This window comes from Cibotium barometz, chromosome 31, assembly GCF_041138505.1.
Source record: "Cibotium barometz isolate CiBa-2024 chromosome 31, ASM4113850v1, whole genome shotgun sequence".
In the NCBI taxonomy this organism is placed as follows: Eukaryota; Viridiplantae; Streptophyta; class Polypodiopsida; order Cyatheales; family Cibotiaceae; genus Cibotium; species Cibotium barometz.
The window spans coordinates 53380338-53399389 of record NC_141076.1 but is presented as its reverse complement, the minus strand read 5'-3'; the positions used below and the strand labels follow the sequence as shown (position 1 = coordinate 53399389).

The window sequence follows — 19052 nt, the reverse complement described above, 5'->3', positions numbered from 1 at the left end:
TGGGAGATTTGCAGCAGTATAGTTGCGTGGCACATATGGAGAGCTCGATGCAGTGAAGCCATTGGAGGCACCCCTTCATGAGTCTCTTGTGGGACTTGGGAGAGTGGACATAGCAGGGTCTAGAGGGTAGTGAGGAGACGCCTTGCACCCCCTTTTTTCCTTACATTGCACGGCTAGGTCACAGGATTCAGATGTCACAGGTTAGCAGTGGCGGTCCCAGGGCCTCCTACTGCACACATACTCATATTTTTGGAAGCGGTTGTGGATAGTTTTTGGCCATGGAAAATAACCCTTTTCATGTGGCAAGTGGCACATAGGAGCTTGGAAGTTGGCACGCTATTGGCCATCGGGGGTAGACTAGCATTATGTTTGAGATGTGGCTATCCCCAAGAGTCTCAGCGTCACTGTCTTTGGGATTGCTCGAAGGTTTAGCAGGTATGGAAGAGGATCCTATGCATTTTCAATATGGATCGGGCCCCTGCCCATATTGTTTTGTGGGGCAAAGTTGCTTGGGCCATCGAGGCCGCGGTTGTCATGACATATGAGGAGGAAGGTGGGGGACTAGCCCTTCGGGTCTCTCACCTTCGCATTTCTACAATGTAGTTCTAGCTACATACTCAGGTCATTGGCAATCGGGTTCTTGCCAGAGATGGGAGATTTGCAGCAGTATAGCTGCGCGGCACATATGGAGAGCTCGATGTAGCAAAGCCATTGAAGGCACCCTCACCCTACCAATGAAATCCATCCTGATCATCTGGCTCAATATCATTCATACCCTCTGTGGTCAGTGGGGGCAGCTTCAAGGTGGCTCAGACCGCATGCGGAAGCACCAAGAGGCCTTCCTAAGGATTTGGCGTGATGGTCTGTATCTCACTGACAGCGGTGGCGAGCCCATTTGGCATTACAAACCACCTGTGTGGTTTTTTCTCCCTCCCTCCATTGTATGAGATAGCCTTCTCCTCTTAGAGTGGCTAGCCGGAGGAGGAGGACATCCTCCCCTTTTATGCATCTTGACTCTCGTTTCACATTACCCAAAAAAAAAGGTATTGGTTTTGACCTTTACTATATACATAACTTGGGACAGCAAGGTCCTTTGGTAGGTGGTTTTCAAAACATGCCACTCTTAGCTGCAATTGGCTGCTGTTTTGTTTGTTTTTCATCAATCTTTTGTGGTGTTTTCTTTTTATGTTGTTTGGAGTTCATGTGGAGCACTTAAATTGACCTTGTGGTCTGTTCTCAGGTCAATGAGTTTTCTCAAACAAATATCCGCAGTATTTGGGCAGTTGGAGATGTAACAAATAGAATAAATTTGACTCCGGTTGCATTGATGGAGGGAACTTGCTTGGCGGTATATGATTCCACCTTTGATTAACTAAGTTACACATTAGATGGGTTACCCCACCATCATAAAAAAGGGGGACGGAAAAGAGACCTGCTGGTGTCATCTTTAACTTGTAGGCATTATATCATTATGTATTCGAATATTGTGTGTGCAGAAAACCTTATTTGCAGGGCAGAAGGTGAAGCCAGATTACGAGAATGTGCCATGTGCAGTTTTCAGGTAGGCTTTTCTTCTTCTGAATCTTTAACTAATGGACACTGTTGATGTGGACTTATGTTGATAGTTACGAGAAGAAAGACATATGAGTTGTGCAGTGGCCATAAAATGTCTTACGTCAATGATATTTATGGTCATTGTGGGCTTATTACAAGGATGTTGGAGGATGTGATGTCATGTAGATGCCATACCATCCTATATGTACCTTTTTTGTGCTTGTCTAATGATGAACAATGAAAGTCATAAAATCCCAAAAATTACAAATCAAATGAAAATATATATTTTTTGGAGCTTCGGTGTGGTCAAATCTTTTGGGAGTTATGGAATGCAGCTGTCTACTTCATAACCAAAGCCAAGCAAGCACAAATGAGGATGCATGAATCTAGCTTCAACCTAATCAGCAGTTTTTGATTGAACAATTGTGTGTAATTCAGATTCAAAACATTGTTTTCTTTTTCTGATTATAAACAAAATGTCGAAATACGGAGAAGCAATATTTTTTGGAGCTTCGGTGTGGTCAAATCTTTTGGGAGTTATGGAATGCAGCTGTCTACTTCATAACCAAAGCCAAGCAAGCACAAATGAGGATGCATGAATCTAGCTTCAACCTAATCAGCAGTTTTTGATTGAGCAACTGTGTAATTCAGATTCAAAACATTGTTTTCTTTTTCTGATTATAAACAAAATGTCAAAATACGGAAAAGCAAGTAGCCTTGAAATGCTTCTTGTGACTATGGTTGTACCCATATTTCCAACTAAACCCCTGGTGTTGAACATTAAAAGAGCATCATCTGATTTTTAGCGTGGTTGCATTTTTGAAGGCAAAAACTTTGCACAGAAGCATTCTGTTACCTGGCATAGAGTGCTTCTTGGTTTGCTTGCAGGAATTAAAGTGTGGATTTGAATACCATGGCTCAAAATGCTACATATGTGTTTGGGTGCTATCGCAAGAGGATAAGCTGGATGGGACAAACTACTCTTTGTGGAGTTCCATGATTTGGAATCGCTCGAAGCGAAAGGGATCTGGGGCATTGTGTGTGGTGGTGACACACGCCCACTTACCTTGCAGCCAACAATGCCTCATAGTGGAGTTGCTTAAAGAGCTCTAGGAGTTGACATAGAGCATATTGTTCCTACGCAAGAGCAGAAAAGATCGGATTCCAAGGATAAAGGGAGTAACCGGCTATTTGTCCTTTCTAGCTTGCTCCAGAAAGCACCTGCCTGCCACTTAGAGTGGACAACTCTTCATCTCACTCTTTCCTCTCTCTCTAGAAGAAGGTGCCTTCTTCATTAGGGCTTTTGGGTCGCCCGTCCATACTTGGGTGCCCGCCCATTAGTCTATCTCTAACTCAGCTCGTCAATCAGCCTGCCTAGCTCCAAACTTCCCCAAACCTCGAAGCTAGTCTTGCATGCGTGTAGCACACACGGTAGATACACACTGTGCACATGACATGCATGCCCCTAGGGCTGTCTACAGTCCTCCGATGGCCTACCCATGGCTGGTAGGTACAGCCAGGACCTTCCTGGCTCTTATGGGGGTGGTTTTACAGTGTCCCCATGCCCACACAAGTACTTGGGGTAGCCCTATGGGTTGGCCCCTTTGCTATATGCAAACCCTAACAATCTACACACTGATTTGGCATCCAATACCATACCAGATCACAAAATCACTGACATCATTCCAGAGGGAGACTCACAGCGCGGATTGGCACTATTTCATGTGCAGGACAATGTACACTTGACCTTGGACTCATGTGCAGGACAATGCACACCTGACCTCGGACGAACTCCATATCCAAGTCTGCTAGGGTGTTTCCCAAGCTTCCAAGAGTGTTTCCTGGTGCTATTCGCTCTCCTACACACTTCCAATGACTGAAATTCAGCAAAACAGCTATCTTTCTTGTTGTAATTTGTGGTCTTTTTTACGAAAACCCTAATTTCAGCCTTCCTTTCTCAAGTTGAACCATAGGGGAAGATTTCCTAGGGTTCCCTTTATCCTCTTGAAGATTTTTGTCGCGAAGAATTGTGACAAATCAAAGATTTCAACACTCCAAGCACTTCCATCTCGCGAAGACTTCCGCGGTCATCGACTCTACTTGCAATTAGTAAGCTTCTATGCTTAAATATGGAAGCAAGTAGAAACCTGATTACAAGATCACATGCCCTGTGTAGTGTTCTTTTGTCCTACGTGCGCTCTTGCATATTGTTGCTACCATGTGTTGGTACATGACACTACATAAAAAATTTTAGCGAAAGAGTCGCATAGATTTCGACGTTAGATTTGGGACAAAAAAAAATGTCAAAAAATTTGCTTAAAAAAATGACGTTTCCAAGATTCCTTCCCTGTAGGAAACGTGTTTCCTAACTACTATGGTCTCTCTCTTGACCTACCTCGCCTGAGAGGAGTTACCTGGGACCGAGCCTCTGCACTCCAGCGTGCCCGACGCCCTTGACAACCCCCCCCCCCACGATTACCTCATCAGCTCCAGATCTAGGACATGCTCCACCACCATCGACATACCTTTCCACATGCTCCACCGCCACTTCGGGCTGCAAGTACAGGGTCACTTGGATGTGTTTCTTGGCATGGAAGCAATGCAAGCTGGCATGGGTGCATGTTCATGGAGCAGATTAGAGGGACTTGCAGTTGTGGGCATATCTATGTTTCATGAAGAAACAGTTCACTGGATGTATGCCGTTGTTGGCACTGTCTTTAAATGGTGCTGTGTATGGTTCTATGTGGAAACATGACAAAGGTTTCAAGGGGAAACATGCCTAAGGGTTTCATTCGTAGGTTTCTCGAGGAAACATGTTTTTGGTTTCTCCAGGCGATAGGTCACATGCAGGCAGTGGATACAGGGATTGACACATGTTTTGTACAGCCTTGCTGCTGATTGGACAGGGGTCGGGGAATCCATGGCTGAGATGGATAGTACCCTTGGAAGGCAGAGAGGGTTGGTACAGGTGTGTCGACTGGTATGTTGTGCTGTGATGCGAGTTCTCTTTCGAGAAACAGTTTGGAGTCTTTGTTGTGAAACAGGAGCACTGGATGTGTTAGGGTGTCATGTTGTTCGTAGGGTAGGAGGCTATGGATGGTTGTGGCAGCCCTGATCATGGGAGAAAGCTTCTGTATGCAGGATTCAATGTGTGGGAGTCTTTTGATGTGAACAATAGTTGGGATTATTTGTGGATGCTGAGTGAACATGAAGCCATGATGCAGGGGCTTTGTAGGCTTCGGGATTTCTATTTTGACGGCTGAGTTTCTAGCCTTTTTGTATTCAAAGTGTCCCTTGTGGTATTTCTTAAATAGATTAAAAGAGCTTTGAATACAATAAGGCTATAAACTAAGTCGTCAGAGTAGAACTCTTGAAAACTGCAAAGACATTGCATCATGGCTTCATGTTTACTTGGCATCTACAAACAATTCCAGCTATTGTTCACATCAAAAGACTCCCACACATTGAATCGTGCATACAGAAGCTTTCTCCCATGATCAAGGCTGCCACAACCATCCATAGCCTCCTACCCTACGAACAACATGACACCCTAACACATCTAGTGCTCATGTTTCACAACAAAGACTCCAAACTGTTTCCCGAAAGAGAACTCGCATCACAGCACAACATACCATACAGTCGACACACCTGTACCAACCCTCTCTGCCTCCCAAGGATACTATACATCTCAGCCATGGATTCCTTGACCCCTGTCCAATCAGCAGCAAGGCTGTACAAAACATGTGTCAATCCATGTATCCCCTGCCTGCATGTGACCTATCTCCTGGAGAAACCAAAAACATGTTTCCTCGAGAAACCTACGACATGTTTCCACATGAAACCCTTAGGTTGTTTCCCCTTGAAACCTTTGTCCCGTTTACACACAGAACCATACACAGCACCATTCAAAGACAGTGCCAACAACGGCATACATCTTCATGAAACATCTGGAAACATAGATATGCCCACAACTACAGGTCCCTCTATTCCTCTCAAGCAGGAAGAAAACAATCTTCTCCATGAACATGCAGCCATGTGAGCTTGCATCACTTCCATGCCAAGAAACACATCCAAGTGACCCTGTACTTGTAGCCAGAAACCCATGCACACAGTTGTACTTGTAGCCAACCAAAACAGCCCATAACAGTCCCAAAATAGTCCCGGTTGTGCGTCTCGTTCAGCCCACCTCCTTCCGAGAGAGAGAGAGAGAGAGACAGAGAGAGATCTGTTTAGCCCTGCGCCTCCCCTCCTGCAACAGCCTGCAGAGAGAGAGAACAGTCCTGCCTTGCGCTTCCTACAACCCACCTCCTTTCAAGAGAGAGGGCATGAGAATACCTGTTGGCTGTGCGCCTCATGCAGCCAGCCTGCCAGTAGCCATAAAGGGTAAGCAAGGGTGCGGCAGCCCTCCTGCAATTCTGTTGTGCACTTCCTGCAGCCAGCCTGCCTTCCACCCAAGAGAGAGGGAGAGCTGTTCAGCTGTGCGCCCCCCTGCAGACTGCCCACTTGCCTCTTTTCCAAGCCAAAGAGTCAAAAAGCGTATCCCTTAGGTTGCATCTGCAGGATTTCCTCCAAAAGAGGGAGCTCCTTCAAAATAAGCGTAGGGGCCATCATCCCTCCAAAAGTGCCACGGTTCACCAAAAAGAGTGTTATGTTATTTTTAAAGGTTTTAAATCTTTTGTCCCCTCCCCCCATGTGGGGTAATAAAAAGAAACCTGAAAAATTTCTAGTCACCTTTGACCTCAAAAGCTGAACCAATCTGTTCATGAAGCTATTGCTCCAAACTGATGGCATTCACATTGTCCACCATGTCCCTGTGCACACTTGCATAATGTCAAGAGAAAAACACAGGGTTGTAACATCGGGTGACAAAGACAGTCTACATCGGCATACAAAAAACAACTCCCCCTCGCCTAAAGCAGGGGCAAAAAGGGTATGATGGAAAGTTTCCTTCTATAGAAACAAGGTGTTACATTATCCAAAAGGATCCAAAAGATAAATAACTCAGGTGTTGGGGTACTACCCGGGCAGAGAACCCTTGACTCAAACATAATGGGAACTAGAAGCAGACGAAGAAATCCCCCTTGTGCTTGTGTAGCTTATTTTGCGGTGTCGTTTCCATGCTAATGAGACCTGAGGTCCAAGCATGGTTCTTCCCGAGGTAGATGAGGTTGATGAAGAACTAATAATCGGTGATGCACTTCTCATCGATGAAGAGGTTGTTGATGCAAAACACATATGCTTTGGAACAAGCATCAAAGTAGACTTTTCAAGATCTCGTGTAAGTAGCACCATTAAAGAAGCATAGCATGTAGCACCTTGGATCTCATTTGCCGTGTAGAAGGGCTCATAAGCTAGGCACATGAAGGTGTTCCTGTGAACACTTTTTCTCAGAAGAAGGCACAAGCTGTTGATGAAGACAATGGTGATTCTTGGCAGACGTGGACATGCATGCTTTGGGCCTACTGTGTACTGAAAAACGCAGCAATGATAACAACAATGATATTTTTGTCTTTGTCGTGTAGAGGGGCTATGCCTGGAGCCTGGAGGATCGTTGACCATAGCAGCGCACGAGCTAAGAGCAAGTCCTGTCAGAGTAGAGGTAGTAGCAGCAGAGCATTCAAAAAAGAAATTGACAACGTTTGGCTGTTGCTCATTATCGGAGCTAGACCCTCTGTGCAGGGCCACACTGTGGCTTACGGGCAGCAAGCACCACGGGAATGAAGATCACATAACGATGTTGGTTATGTCATGAAAGAGGGGGGTGTTGTGGTACTTTCTGTTAGTAGGTAATGCATGCAACTCCACCATCACTCCGAAGGGGGTATACTTGAAGGATAATATCTCAGTGGTATCGGGTTTATATAGTTGCGGACAACTGCTTTATAAGACGGAGGGGATATCACCAGTTGGTCCCTTCACCAGTCTTGACTAGTGTTTCACACACTGAACGGAACCAAGGTGTGAACGGGGATTTTTCCACAAAAGAGAGCTGAAGCATTTAGTGTCAAAGTATGGCTACAGAGCATGGATTTTCATCATTACAGTGACTTATAATGTTATGAAGGGCTGAACATATTCTTTATATGTGGATAGAAGAGGCACCTAGGGAAAACTTGGTCCGCAAGTTGGGAAAAGCACAAGAAGTTGATATTTTGGGCTGAAACTTGGGCATCAAGCCAAGAAAATCATAAAGTTGATATTTTTGGGCAAGTTCACCTATTTTGGGCAAAACGGAAAAAGTACTTCAAATATAGCTGGTCGACTTCATTAAAAGGGGTGGGGCTTCTCCTTTAAAGCATGCGCTTCCATCCTTAGCGATTTGGAGTTCTCTCTCTCTCTCTCTCTCTCTCTCTCTCTTACGCAGGCCGAACAACAGGGGTACTCTCTCTCTTTTCTATTGGCTGATGGCAGCCTTTTGTCTCTCTTTGCGTTGGCCATACAATTGGCTGGTGGTGGCTGTATGATTGGCTAGTGGTTTTTTTATGGACTGTTTATGAGCTGATTCATGGGACTGTTTTGAGACAGCTTCCAAGATGGCTTTTGGTGCTGTGTTTTTATCTTGGCATTGGATGGATATTTAGGCAAGAGATTTGATGATGCTTTGTGGAAAATTCAATGCTGTATCTGAATGCACCCGCACCTTGGTTTATTGTAAAAGCTTCTCTATCTAAATAAAGAAGTTTCTAGGGGAGGCGGCTGTTCCAGCTCAGTGCAGTGTTTTTATATTATTCTTCCGCTGCGTTTTCAAAGCTCAGTCTGCTTCCCGCTTTTTAGTTATCGAGGTATCAGAGCAAAGGCTTTCTCGAAAGTAAGCGGCTTTCCTTCAACAATGAGAAAGAGAAAAGATCAGAAGTGGGGACTACACTGACCAACAGTTTTTCTATTAAACTTATGGAAGCTGTCATGAGCATGAGTAGTAGACAGCTTGGTCTAAAGCTATTTATGGATTCACAGATTTTATCCTCGGAATATGGAGTTGGTTTTAGGGTCCCGTGTTTAGCACTTCTCCATTCGGATTATTGTGGATTATAAATCAAAATTATGAGCAAACTACATGGAGCTATCTTTCAAGATATCTTATGTGATATTGAGGAGATATTTCTTTTCGTTTCATTACGAACCTGCCAAGAAAAGCTAAGCATACTTTGAGTTTTGCAAAGTTGTTGTCTGTACAAAGAGAATTGCCAGTTGTTTGTTTGCCTTGAACTGTTTCAGGTAAACATTATGGTTGAAAAACTTGGTTTTTATGGTTTTTCTCACGGATATGTCCACGGACTATAGACAAAGTTTTTGGCACATCTCAGTTCGAGGATTTTTACATATATGATGGTTCGACGTGTCTATATGGTTATCATTGGCTCAGTGATTCTTGGGCTTTATATATAGCTCTTTGGCTCCTTTTGCTTGGATGGAGTATGTTTTTGGCTCCCTTTATTTGGGATGCAGTGGATTTATGGAACTCATGGATATCTCGTGGGTGGAGAATTTTTTAATGGATTTCTTTTATCGGCGAAAATGCTTGTAAAACTATTGGCGGCCGAAATGCTTGTAAAATTATCTGTGGTAGACATGTTTATGAAGAACCAAGGTATTTATGCCTGTGACTCATTCTCATCTTATGTTCTACACTTGAACCCACCTCCCCCTGCCAGGTCTGTAATCAGAATACCACCACACGGAGTGCACGTGGTAGGATGAACTCAAGTCCACCTCTCCTCCAAGGTGTGTGGTTGGAGTACCAACACAGAGTGCGTGTGGTAGAGTGAACTTGAGCCCACCTCTCCTCCAAACTGTATGTTTGAGTACCGACATGGAGTACATGAGGTAGAGTGAACATGATGCCTTGTTGGGTGGGAACTTATGTCTACGCCCAAGGGTCATGTGATCCAACATCTCATTGGCAGTAGAGACTGTGTGCACCCATTGCGGATGGATTCTTTCATGGAATGGTGGTAACCCTACTGAGTGTCACATGAACTCTTGGAAGGGTAGTTGACGTGGTAAGTGAAGCCTCGTGGAAGGGAAAACCGTGGCGAGCATGTATGGTTTCAAGGAAGGGTCATATGGACATGTGAAGCATGTTAGGCTTGGGCATGCATATTGATCATAGGGGTGGTGTCCTTATGCAGTCCAATGGCATGGCAAGATGTTTTGTGGCTATGTATTCTGCTTATTTTCTTTTTGTGGACACTTAAAGCTACTTATGGATTTATGGATAATTGGGACACAGTTGGCTCTTGTGCCTGTGTTTGGTTAATATCAGAGTTATTGACTCGGTTTATGGATTCATGGATATTTGGGATAGAGTTGGCTCTTGTGCCTGTGTCTGGTTAATATGAGAATTGTTGACTCGGCTTATGGATTCTTGAATATTTGGGGCACAGTTGGCTCTCGTGCCTGTGTTTGGTTCTTATTATAGTTGTTGATTTGGGATATGGATAAAGTTTCTTTCTTGGTACGGTTGGCTCTTGTGCCCGTATTTGACTTTGGATCGTGGGTCTGGAATTTTGGCTTTAATGTCCAAAATTATGAAATATTATGGAGTGGCAGTGCATCTGCTATACTTGAAAGGATATCTCAGTGGTATCAGGTTTATACAATTGCGGACAACTGCTTTATAAGACGGAGGGGATGTCACCATTTGGTATCTTCACAAGTCTTGACCAGTGTTTTAGACATTGAGCCCGAGCCAAGGTGTGAAGGGGATTTTACCACAAAAGAAAGCGAAAGCATTTATTGGGCCTGAAAGATGGCTACAAAGCATGAGCAGCATGGGATTTTCATCATTAAAAAGTGACTTATAATGTTTATAAGTCAGTGTTTTCACACATCATTAATGAAGTGTATATGTCGACAAAAGAGATGCCTAGGAAAAACTTTGGCCACAAGCTTGGAAAAGCACAAAAAGTTGATATTTTATATTGAAACTTGGACATCAAGCCTAGAAAAGCATAAAGTTGATATTTTTTGGCAAGTTCACCTATTTTGGGCAAAAGGGAAAAGTACTTCGTATATAGCTGGTCGACTTCATTAAAAGGGGTGGGGCTTCTCCTCTTAAGCATGCGCTTCCATCCTCAACGATTTGGAGTTCTCTCTCTCTTTTGCGCAGGCCGTACAACAAGGGTACTCTCTCTCTTTTTTGTTGGTCGACGGTAGCCTTCTGTCAGGCTTTGTGCTAGCTGTACAACTGGCTGGTGGTGATCTGTTTCCTTGCACTGGCCATACAGCAGCTGAGTGTTTGTCGTACAGTGCTGGCTGCACTCAGCAGCTGCACATGTGGTTATCTTCCGGTGTTCTTCACTCTCATGGGCACATTTGGGGCTATTTCTGGGGAAGTCTGGACAAGTTTTGAGAGCTCTTTAGACCAAGCTGTCTACTGCTCATGCTCATGACTGCTTCCATAAGCTCAATAGAAAATTTGTTGGTCAGTGTAGTCCCCACTTCTGATCTTATTGTTGGAAGAAATCCTCTTGCTTCCGAGAAAGCTTTTGCTGTGATACCACTATAACTAAAAAGTTGATACCACTGTAACTAAAAAGCAAGGACTCGGAACGACCATACCAGACAGAGCTTTGAAAACACAGCGGAAGAACTATATAAAACACCGCACCGAGCCGGAACAGTTGGTCCCCGTAGAAACTTCTTTATTCAGATAGAGAAGCTTTACAATAGACCAAGGTGCGGGTGCATACAGTACCAGATTTTCCACAAAGCATCATCAAATCTCTTGCCCAGATATCCATCGAGTCCCAAGATAAAAACTAAAGGACCAAAGGCATCCGGAAACTGTCTCAAAACAGTCCCATGAATTAGCTCATAAACAATCCATAAAACAACCTCATACTGAGCCAAAAATAGCCATGAATTGTGTTCCAAAACAGTCCCGAAATAGAGCCTCAAATCAGCCCCATAAACTATTTATGGATTCATAGATTTTATCCTCGGAATATGGAGTTTGTTTTAGGTGCCTGTGTTTAGCACTTTCTCCATATGGATTATTGTGGATTATAAATCAAGTTTATGAGCAAACTACATGGAGCTATCTTTCAAGATATCTTATGTGAAGCTAAGGAGATTTTTTATTTTGGTTTCATTATGAACGTGGCAAGAAAAGCTAAGTATACTTTGAGTTTTGCAAAGTTGTTGCTTTTTGCAATTTATTGTAAGTGTTTTTGGACACTTAACCCTTGTATGCCTGTACAAGGAGAATTGTCTGTTGTTTGTTTGCCTTGAACTGTTTCAGGTAAAAACATTATGGTTGATAAGTTGAACTGTTTCAGGTAAACATTATGGTTGATAAGCCTAGTTTATATGTTTTTCTCACGGATATGTCCAAGGACTTAGGAAAAAGTTTTTGGCATATCTTTTCTAGTAACCTTGGTGAGTGTCGCATGAACTTATGGAAGGGTAGTTGCCCTGGTGAGTGAAGCCTCGTGGAAGGGGAAACCCTGGCAAGCATGTATGGTTTCATGGAAGGGTCGTTGCCTTGGTGAATCATATGGAATTAGGCTTGGGCGTGCATATGGATCATAGGAGTGGTGTCCTTATGCACTTCAATGGCATGGCAAGATCTTTCGTGGCTGTGTATTCTGCTTATTTTTTGTTTGCAGGTACTTAAAGCTACTTATAGATCTATGGATATTTGGGACAAAGTTGGCTCTTGTGCCTGTGTTTGGTTAATATCAGAGTTGTTGACTCGGTTTATGGATTCATGTATATTTGGGACACAGTTGGCTCTTGTGGCTGTGTCTGGTTAATATCAGAGTTCTTGACTTGGCTTATGGATTTATGAATATTTGGGACTCAGTTGCCTTTTGTGCTTGTGTTTGGTTATTATTAGAGTTGTTGATTCGGGATATGGATAAAGTTTCTTTCATAGTACGGTTGGCTCTTTCGCCCGTATCTCAGTTCGGATCATGGATCTGGAATTATAGCTTTAATGGCTGGAATTATCAAATATTATGGATTGGCAGTGCATCTGCTATACTTGAAAAGATATCTCAGTGGTATCAAGTTTATATAGTTACGGACAACTGCTTTATAAGACGGAGGGAATGTCACCATTTGGTCCCTTCATGAGTCTTGACGAGTGTTTCACACACTGAGTGGAACCAAGGTGCGAATGGGGATTTTTCCATATAAGAAAGTTGAAGCATTTACTGGTAAAGTTTGGCTTGAAAGATGGCTATAGAGCATGAGCAACATGGGATTTTCATCATTAAAGTGACTTATAATGTTTATAAGTCAATGTTTTCACACATCATCAATGAAGGGTTGGACATATTATGTATATGCGGACAAGGGAAAACTTGGGCCACAAGGTGGGAAAAGCACGGAAAGTTGCTATTTTGGGCTGAAACTTGGGCATCAAGCCAAGAAAATCATGAAGTTGATATTTTTGGGCAAGTTCATCTATTTTGGGCAAAAAGAGAAAAGTACTTCAAATATAGCTGGTCGACTTCATTAAAAGGGGTGGGGCTTCTCCTTTTAAGCCTGCACTTCCATCCTCAGCAATTTGGAGCTCTTTCTCTCTCTTTTGGGCAGGCCATACAACAGGGGCACACTCTCTCTTTTCTGTTGGCCGACAGCAGCCTCCTGTGTCTCTTTGCGCTGGCCGTACAACTGGCTGCTGGCAATGGTCTGTTCCCTTGCGTTGGCCGTACAACAACTGACTGTTGTACAGTGTTGGCTGCACTCAGCAGCCATACGTGTGGTTATCTTTCGGTGTTCTTCACTCTCAGAGTCTTGGTCTTGTCATGGGCAGATTTGGGGCTATTTTTGGGGTTGTTTTGGAGGAAGTCTGGGAAAGTTTTGAGAGCTTTTCTAGGGCTGATTTAAGGCTCTATTTTGGCACAGAGTTTGGGGTTGTTTTTGGCTCTGTACCAGTTGTTTTATGGACTGTTTATGAGCTGATTTTTGAGACAGTTTCCAGATGGCTTTTGGTGCTGTGTTTTTATCTTGGCACTTGATGGATATCTGGGCAAGAGATTTGATGATGCTTTGTGTAAAATCAAGTGTTGTATGCACACGTAGCTTGGTTTATTGTAAAAGCTTCTCTATCTGAATAAAGAAGTTCCTACGGGGCCTTGGTTTTTCGGCTCAGTGTGGTGTTTTTATATTTCCTTCCGCTGTGTTTTCAAAGCTCTGTTTGGTGTTTTTAGTGTTGTCCCCCCTTTTAGTTATAGCTCCATACTTTGCTTTCATTACCATGCATCTGAAAAACCAATGGACTGATTTACATAAACTTCTTCCTGCAAATCCCCATTGAGAGAAGTTGATTTTATGTCCAATTGATGCACTTTCCATCCGTGATGGGTTGCCAATGCAACAATGCATCTAATTGTGGCCCTATGAGCAATAAGTGTGAAAGTCTCATCATAATCAATGCACTGTTTTTGGGCATACCCTTTGGTGGTCTTGTACGTGTCAATAGTACCGCCAGACTTTCTTTTGAACTTGTACACCCACTTTTTGCCAATTGAGTTCTTGCTAGTAGGCAAGTCTACCAAATCCCATGTGTTGTTTTTGTGGATAGAATCGATCTCATTTTGCATGGCTTTTAAACAATGCTCATCCTCATGAGCATCTTCAAATGAATCTGGCTTATCCGCATCACAAAGTGTACTCATGCAAGCAACATCTATATGTTCTCTTGGATAACGTGAACTAGCTTGTGTCTTGCTACCAAGTGGAGCTTAAAGCTTACTCTCCTATGGAGCAGCCAACGAGGCACAACTCTAGCCTCCTTTTCTTCCTCCACAGCTTCCTCTACATTTTGGAGGTGTAATGAGCTTATTTATGGGCTTATTTTGAGCATCCAATTCTTGTGCATCAAGCAAAGTTGATGGCTTATCTGATGTGCCATCAATTCCCAATGGGAGAAGTCCTTCAAACATGTTATGTGGACCTGAAAATGGCTGTCCAAAAAATTCAGCCATTTTCTACTCCCTTTTAAGAAAGGCAACTTTGGCTTCATTCTTAGCCTGATGCATGGTCTCCAATACATCCCAAGCTCGACGTGAGGTCGTGCAGTACCTGATATGCAGTATTATTGATCGCTTTACTGACAAAGCAATCAAAGCCATCGCTTGGGCATCATGAGTATCTACTCTTGTGAGGAAGGAGCAGATACTGTAGCTTGATGAGCACTACGGCGAGGTGTGCTAGGTGCTATGTCTGTAGGGTGTACATCTTCACCTAATACATAACCCCATAAACCTTTGGACACACAAAGGTTTCAGACCATGAAACTCTAGAGGGACTAATTATTGCAGTTTATCCTCTTGGGAAAAAACCCTGAATATATCGGTTGCATTGCTATCCATAATGCTAAAATATATCTGCTACGAGATATGCAAACACTTGCAAGCACGTATGTTGTAATAAGCACCTGTTGGCAAAAACCAATGCACCGGAGTGCTTTGCCAGGCAATCACAAGTTCCTGATCGAACTTTCTCCCCAAATACAAGGCTGCAAAAAATGTTTGTAGTGTCCTAACAACATAAGTAATGCAAATCTCTGCACAATCAATTCATAAATACGAAAAGCCCCAAACTTATGTGCACCAACGGGCTGTATTATGTGCCAATTGCACATAAATCACAAAAGCCCCAAAAATCTGTGTACTGTGTAGCTGCAATTGTGCAATTAAGCATAAATCATAAAAGCCCCAAATTTTTCTGTCCCACACTAGTGTCCAACAAAACCCTGCAGTTAGTATCCAGTGAATGCACCCAGAAGTTGCGAAGTGAAGTAGTAGTGGATGGGCCGGCCAGAGCGACGAAGACAGACGGGCGAGGTGGCCGGAATGGCAATAGCAGCCTATGAGGTGACGGACGGTAAATATGCTGGACGGAAGGCCCCAAATTTTTTAAAATCCTGAGGTGACGGACGTAAGTCACAGAGTGGGCCGTTGGGTTGAGTGCCGTCTATGGGTTGGGTGGAGGTGGATCCCCCCACACTAGTGCCGCCAGGTCGGGTGGCCAAGAGGGGCAAGCAAGGCTGCTGAAGGGGTGCCGGACATAACGGTTGGAGTCATTGGATGGAAGCTCGGGTCAAGCCATCGCCTAGTCCTGTGCGAGTGAATGGAGTCATCGCCTGACAGGAAGTCAGTAGCAAAGCTTTGATACCACTATTGGCCTAGCAGGGTTGCTCCAGACAGAAAGGTAGGGTTAGCATAGCAGCACACACACACACAGTGAAGCGTGTTGAGCTTGAAGGTCAACTCCATACAAATAAAGTGGATGGTGTCCTTTCACACCAGATCTCCAATGGGAAACACCAAAGGGAAAAATTGCCCTTGGTTAGCCCATGTACACATATCATATATGCCAATAATTCTCACTGATGATAGTCAGAGTGCTATGGTTGTGGCACGTAACAATCACATTGAGATCCATTATCACCATGTCAGCTAGAGATCACATGCAGGGGAGATGAGCCTATCTTATTGCCCTACATAGGATAATGTTGCATATCATTTCACAAATGATTTGCCTAGAGAGAAGTTTGAAGCTTTCCGAAAAGCTTTAAGCTTACACTCATACAGAGAGTGATTTGCTACCTTGTACAGGTTCATGGTTACACTACAGGGGCCTCTCTGTGTGTGAGCCCAACAAAGAGTCTTTCAGGGCCAAGACATTGCGCTTTAGAATATTTTGGAGGAGACCATGTCGTCTTGCCCATTTGGGACCCGATGGTAGTTGTAAGCATAGAGATAGGGGAGAAAGCATAAAAAAAAAGATATAAGAACGTGAGTTGTGCTGATTGAAATTGTTAGAAACTTAATATTATTAATTGTGAAGGGTGACAATGTTGTCATTTTTGAAGTGTATACTTGCAACATAATTTTTTTTTGTTTTGTTTTGGCTTTCAATGCAGCATACCTCCTCTTTCGGTGGTTGGGTTGTCTGAGCAAGAAGCCATATCGCAAGCTAAGAATGACATCATCATTTTCACCTCAAGCTTCACGCCTATGAAAAATACAATATCAGGGTACCCTTCTCCCATGTCATGCTATGAAGAGAGAAACATGCAATTATGTTGTTCTGGTTTACCTCGCATAGTATAGTTTACTCCCCCTGACAGCAGCTATGCTATATGCGAAGATGGCACATAGTGGTGGATTCTATCTTTAGATTTCAGATGAATTTAGTCAATCTACTGGTTGCAGGCGGCAAGAGAAGACGGTTATGAAGCTTATTGTGGACTCTGAGAGTGATAAAGTACTCGGAGCAGCAATGTGTGGCCCTGATGCCCCCGAAATTATGCAGGTACAGCTGCTATTATTAATATATGGGCTTGATCTAGAAAGCATCATACAGTTGCTCTCAAGCATGAAGGTTTTAAGAGTATTTTGGTCTCTGTTACAGGGCATAGCAGTTGCTCTCAAGTGCAATGCAACCAAAGCGCAGTTGGATTCTACTGTAAGGATGCTCTTGCTATTTTTGGCATGCAATCTTCTTTGCATTTAGGGCCTTTACACATGCTTGCCCATCCCTGCTGTCAGAAAATCGGAGGGTGGGAGGTAGGGACTACAGGTCATGGATGGGCTATCGAGCCTGTCTTCCAACAGTGGGTTGTATGTGTAAAAGGCCCTTTAAGCATGTGGGTCTTTGTGGATTCTTCCACCTTGTTTGTTTCTTGTAATTTGGGGTCACCGATCTGGTTGTAATTGCAGGTGGGTATTCATCCTTCTGCTGCTGAAGAGTTTGTGACAATGCGAACGGCTACAAGACGAGTGTCGCCTGATGGTCAAGTCAAGAAGGTTTGAAAGCATCATGGCAATGAACGGCTGATGCATAGGTGGAAGGTTTACGAGTCCAAGTTAATCAATTAAAAGTTGCAGGCTAGGCAATATTCACACTTTTCTACAATCCTGTGAACTTACAGATACAAGTTACAACCAATAGCGACATTGGTATTTTCATGTGAACGAGGTTCTAGCACCCTTTTGATCAATTTTTGTGTTGTGAAGTGGTGATAGGAGAAACTAGTCCAAAGAATAATATGTAAGCCTTGTTCACACCAAAAGGCATACTAGAGTCGATTTGTCTGGATTTAATAAAGCAGGGTCCTCGTGCATGGGAAGGGAAAGATGCGGTTAAAGCTAGAAATATGGTCACAAAAGTGCTTTAAAGATAATGGGTTGGTTCACATGAATACTTCCTTCCAACTTCATTGACCCCTAATTTGTAGTATCACTTTCAGTGTACGTGATGGGCCTTCAAATGTGATTATATATGAAAACATCGCACTTTTGACTTATACCATTGTGCATGTAAAATTATGAAATTCCAAATTAGGTACGTGGTCATGTGAAATGATAGAGAATTAAAAGCATGCTACTCTTACTGTTGCGTGTATATATGTGCATTGCAATTTAATCTACGAATATCCAATTTGACAGACACAACCCATGGAATGAGGACTAAATTATTTGACTCAGTTTTTGACAAATTTGCAATCAGTAAAACTATTCCTATTAAATCTCCCTTGATTTTGGAGGTTTTGCATATATATCTTTACACACATCGGTAAAAATCGTAACTTCTCTGTAGGCATATCTTAACCTGGTTGAATCTCGTGTTTAATGAGTCGACCGATGCTCCCTTGGGAATTTTTTACTCTCATAGATGTTGTGATAAAGAGGCAAAGCTCAGAGTTGAACACACAACCATTGAACTGGCATGGAGGTCAATCGAGACAATGGGTTAACCTTCCGCTTCAAGGTCTTATCTCTCTATGATCTTATAGGATCTGGAGCACTCATGGTCATGGATCAAGCCCATAGCCACGATGTGACCCGAGCTTCCAACAAAATCTCATCCGACAGTCACAAGGACGTCCTTCTCAGACAGACGGACTCCACTCGTCCTTCCCCACCATGAAATGGCAACACACACATTTGCGCAAAGCCCCAAAGATGTAAAGCCCAAGAATCTGAGGGTTAAATCAAGCCGTGTAACCCAGCCATGTGAAAGCTCCATCTAGCACCAGTAAAGAATCCTTTACAAATGCAAGTAGGTTAGAATTCGCTAGCATTAAGTATGTATCAAGGAATGGTCTGTAATCAAGGAAAGTGAATGGAGGAAAACGAGGGGGAATGAAGGAGAGAACTTAGGAGGAATCTGTAACTCGCCTATATAAGAGGCACAAATCGTGAATAACAATAAATAAGATTTCTCTAATCAAACTCAGGTTGCATTAGTGGGCTCTTTTCTTTTAATTACTATCATTAGTGTTAAATCTCATTTCTTAATGCTATGATCCGCCCTAATCACTTCATTGGCATCAACATTACCTCACTTTCATTAAAGCCCATGATTGGTACCAAAGCCTTCTATAATCTCTTGATATCTAGCTTGCATTATGCATCCCATTTTAGTGATGTAATTAGAGATTAATCTAATTAATCCATTTTTTCCTCCACAACATTAGCTCAAATTTGCAAACCCAGAGGTTTCTACTTAGAACCAATCATATGGAAGTCTCACCC

General features: G+C 43.2%; 1 protein-coding gene across 1 annotated transcript in view; it reads left to right on the top strand.

The window, feature by feature from the left end:
* The window catches only part of LOC147621043 (glutathione reductase, cytosolic-like), an 81017-nt gene extending 63196 nt beyond the window's left edge, over positions 1–17821 (top strand). Inside the window, exons 11-16 of the mRNA XM_086825292.1 lie at positions 1241–1348; positions 1497–1561; positions 16436–16549; positions 16728–16827; positions 16927–16980; positions 17235–17821. Coding sequence (XP_086681418.1) covers positions 1241–1348; positions 1497–1561; positions 16436–16549; positions 16728–16827; positions 16927–16980; positions 17235–17327 — 534 coding nt within the window. The 3' untranslated portion in view covers positions 17328–17821. The remainder of the gene's footprint in view (positions 1–1240; positions 1349–1496; positions 1562–16435; positions 16550–16727; positions 16828–16926; positions 16981–17234) is intronic.
* The last annotated feature ends 1231 nt before the right edge of the window (positions 17822–19052 follow it).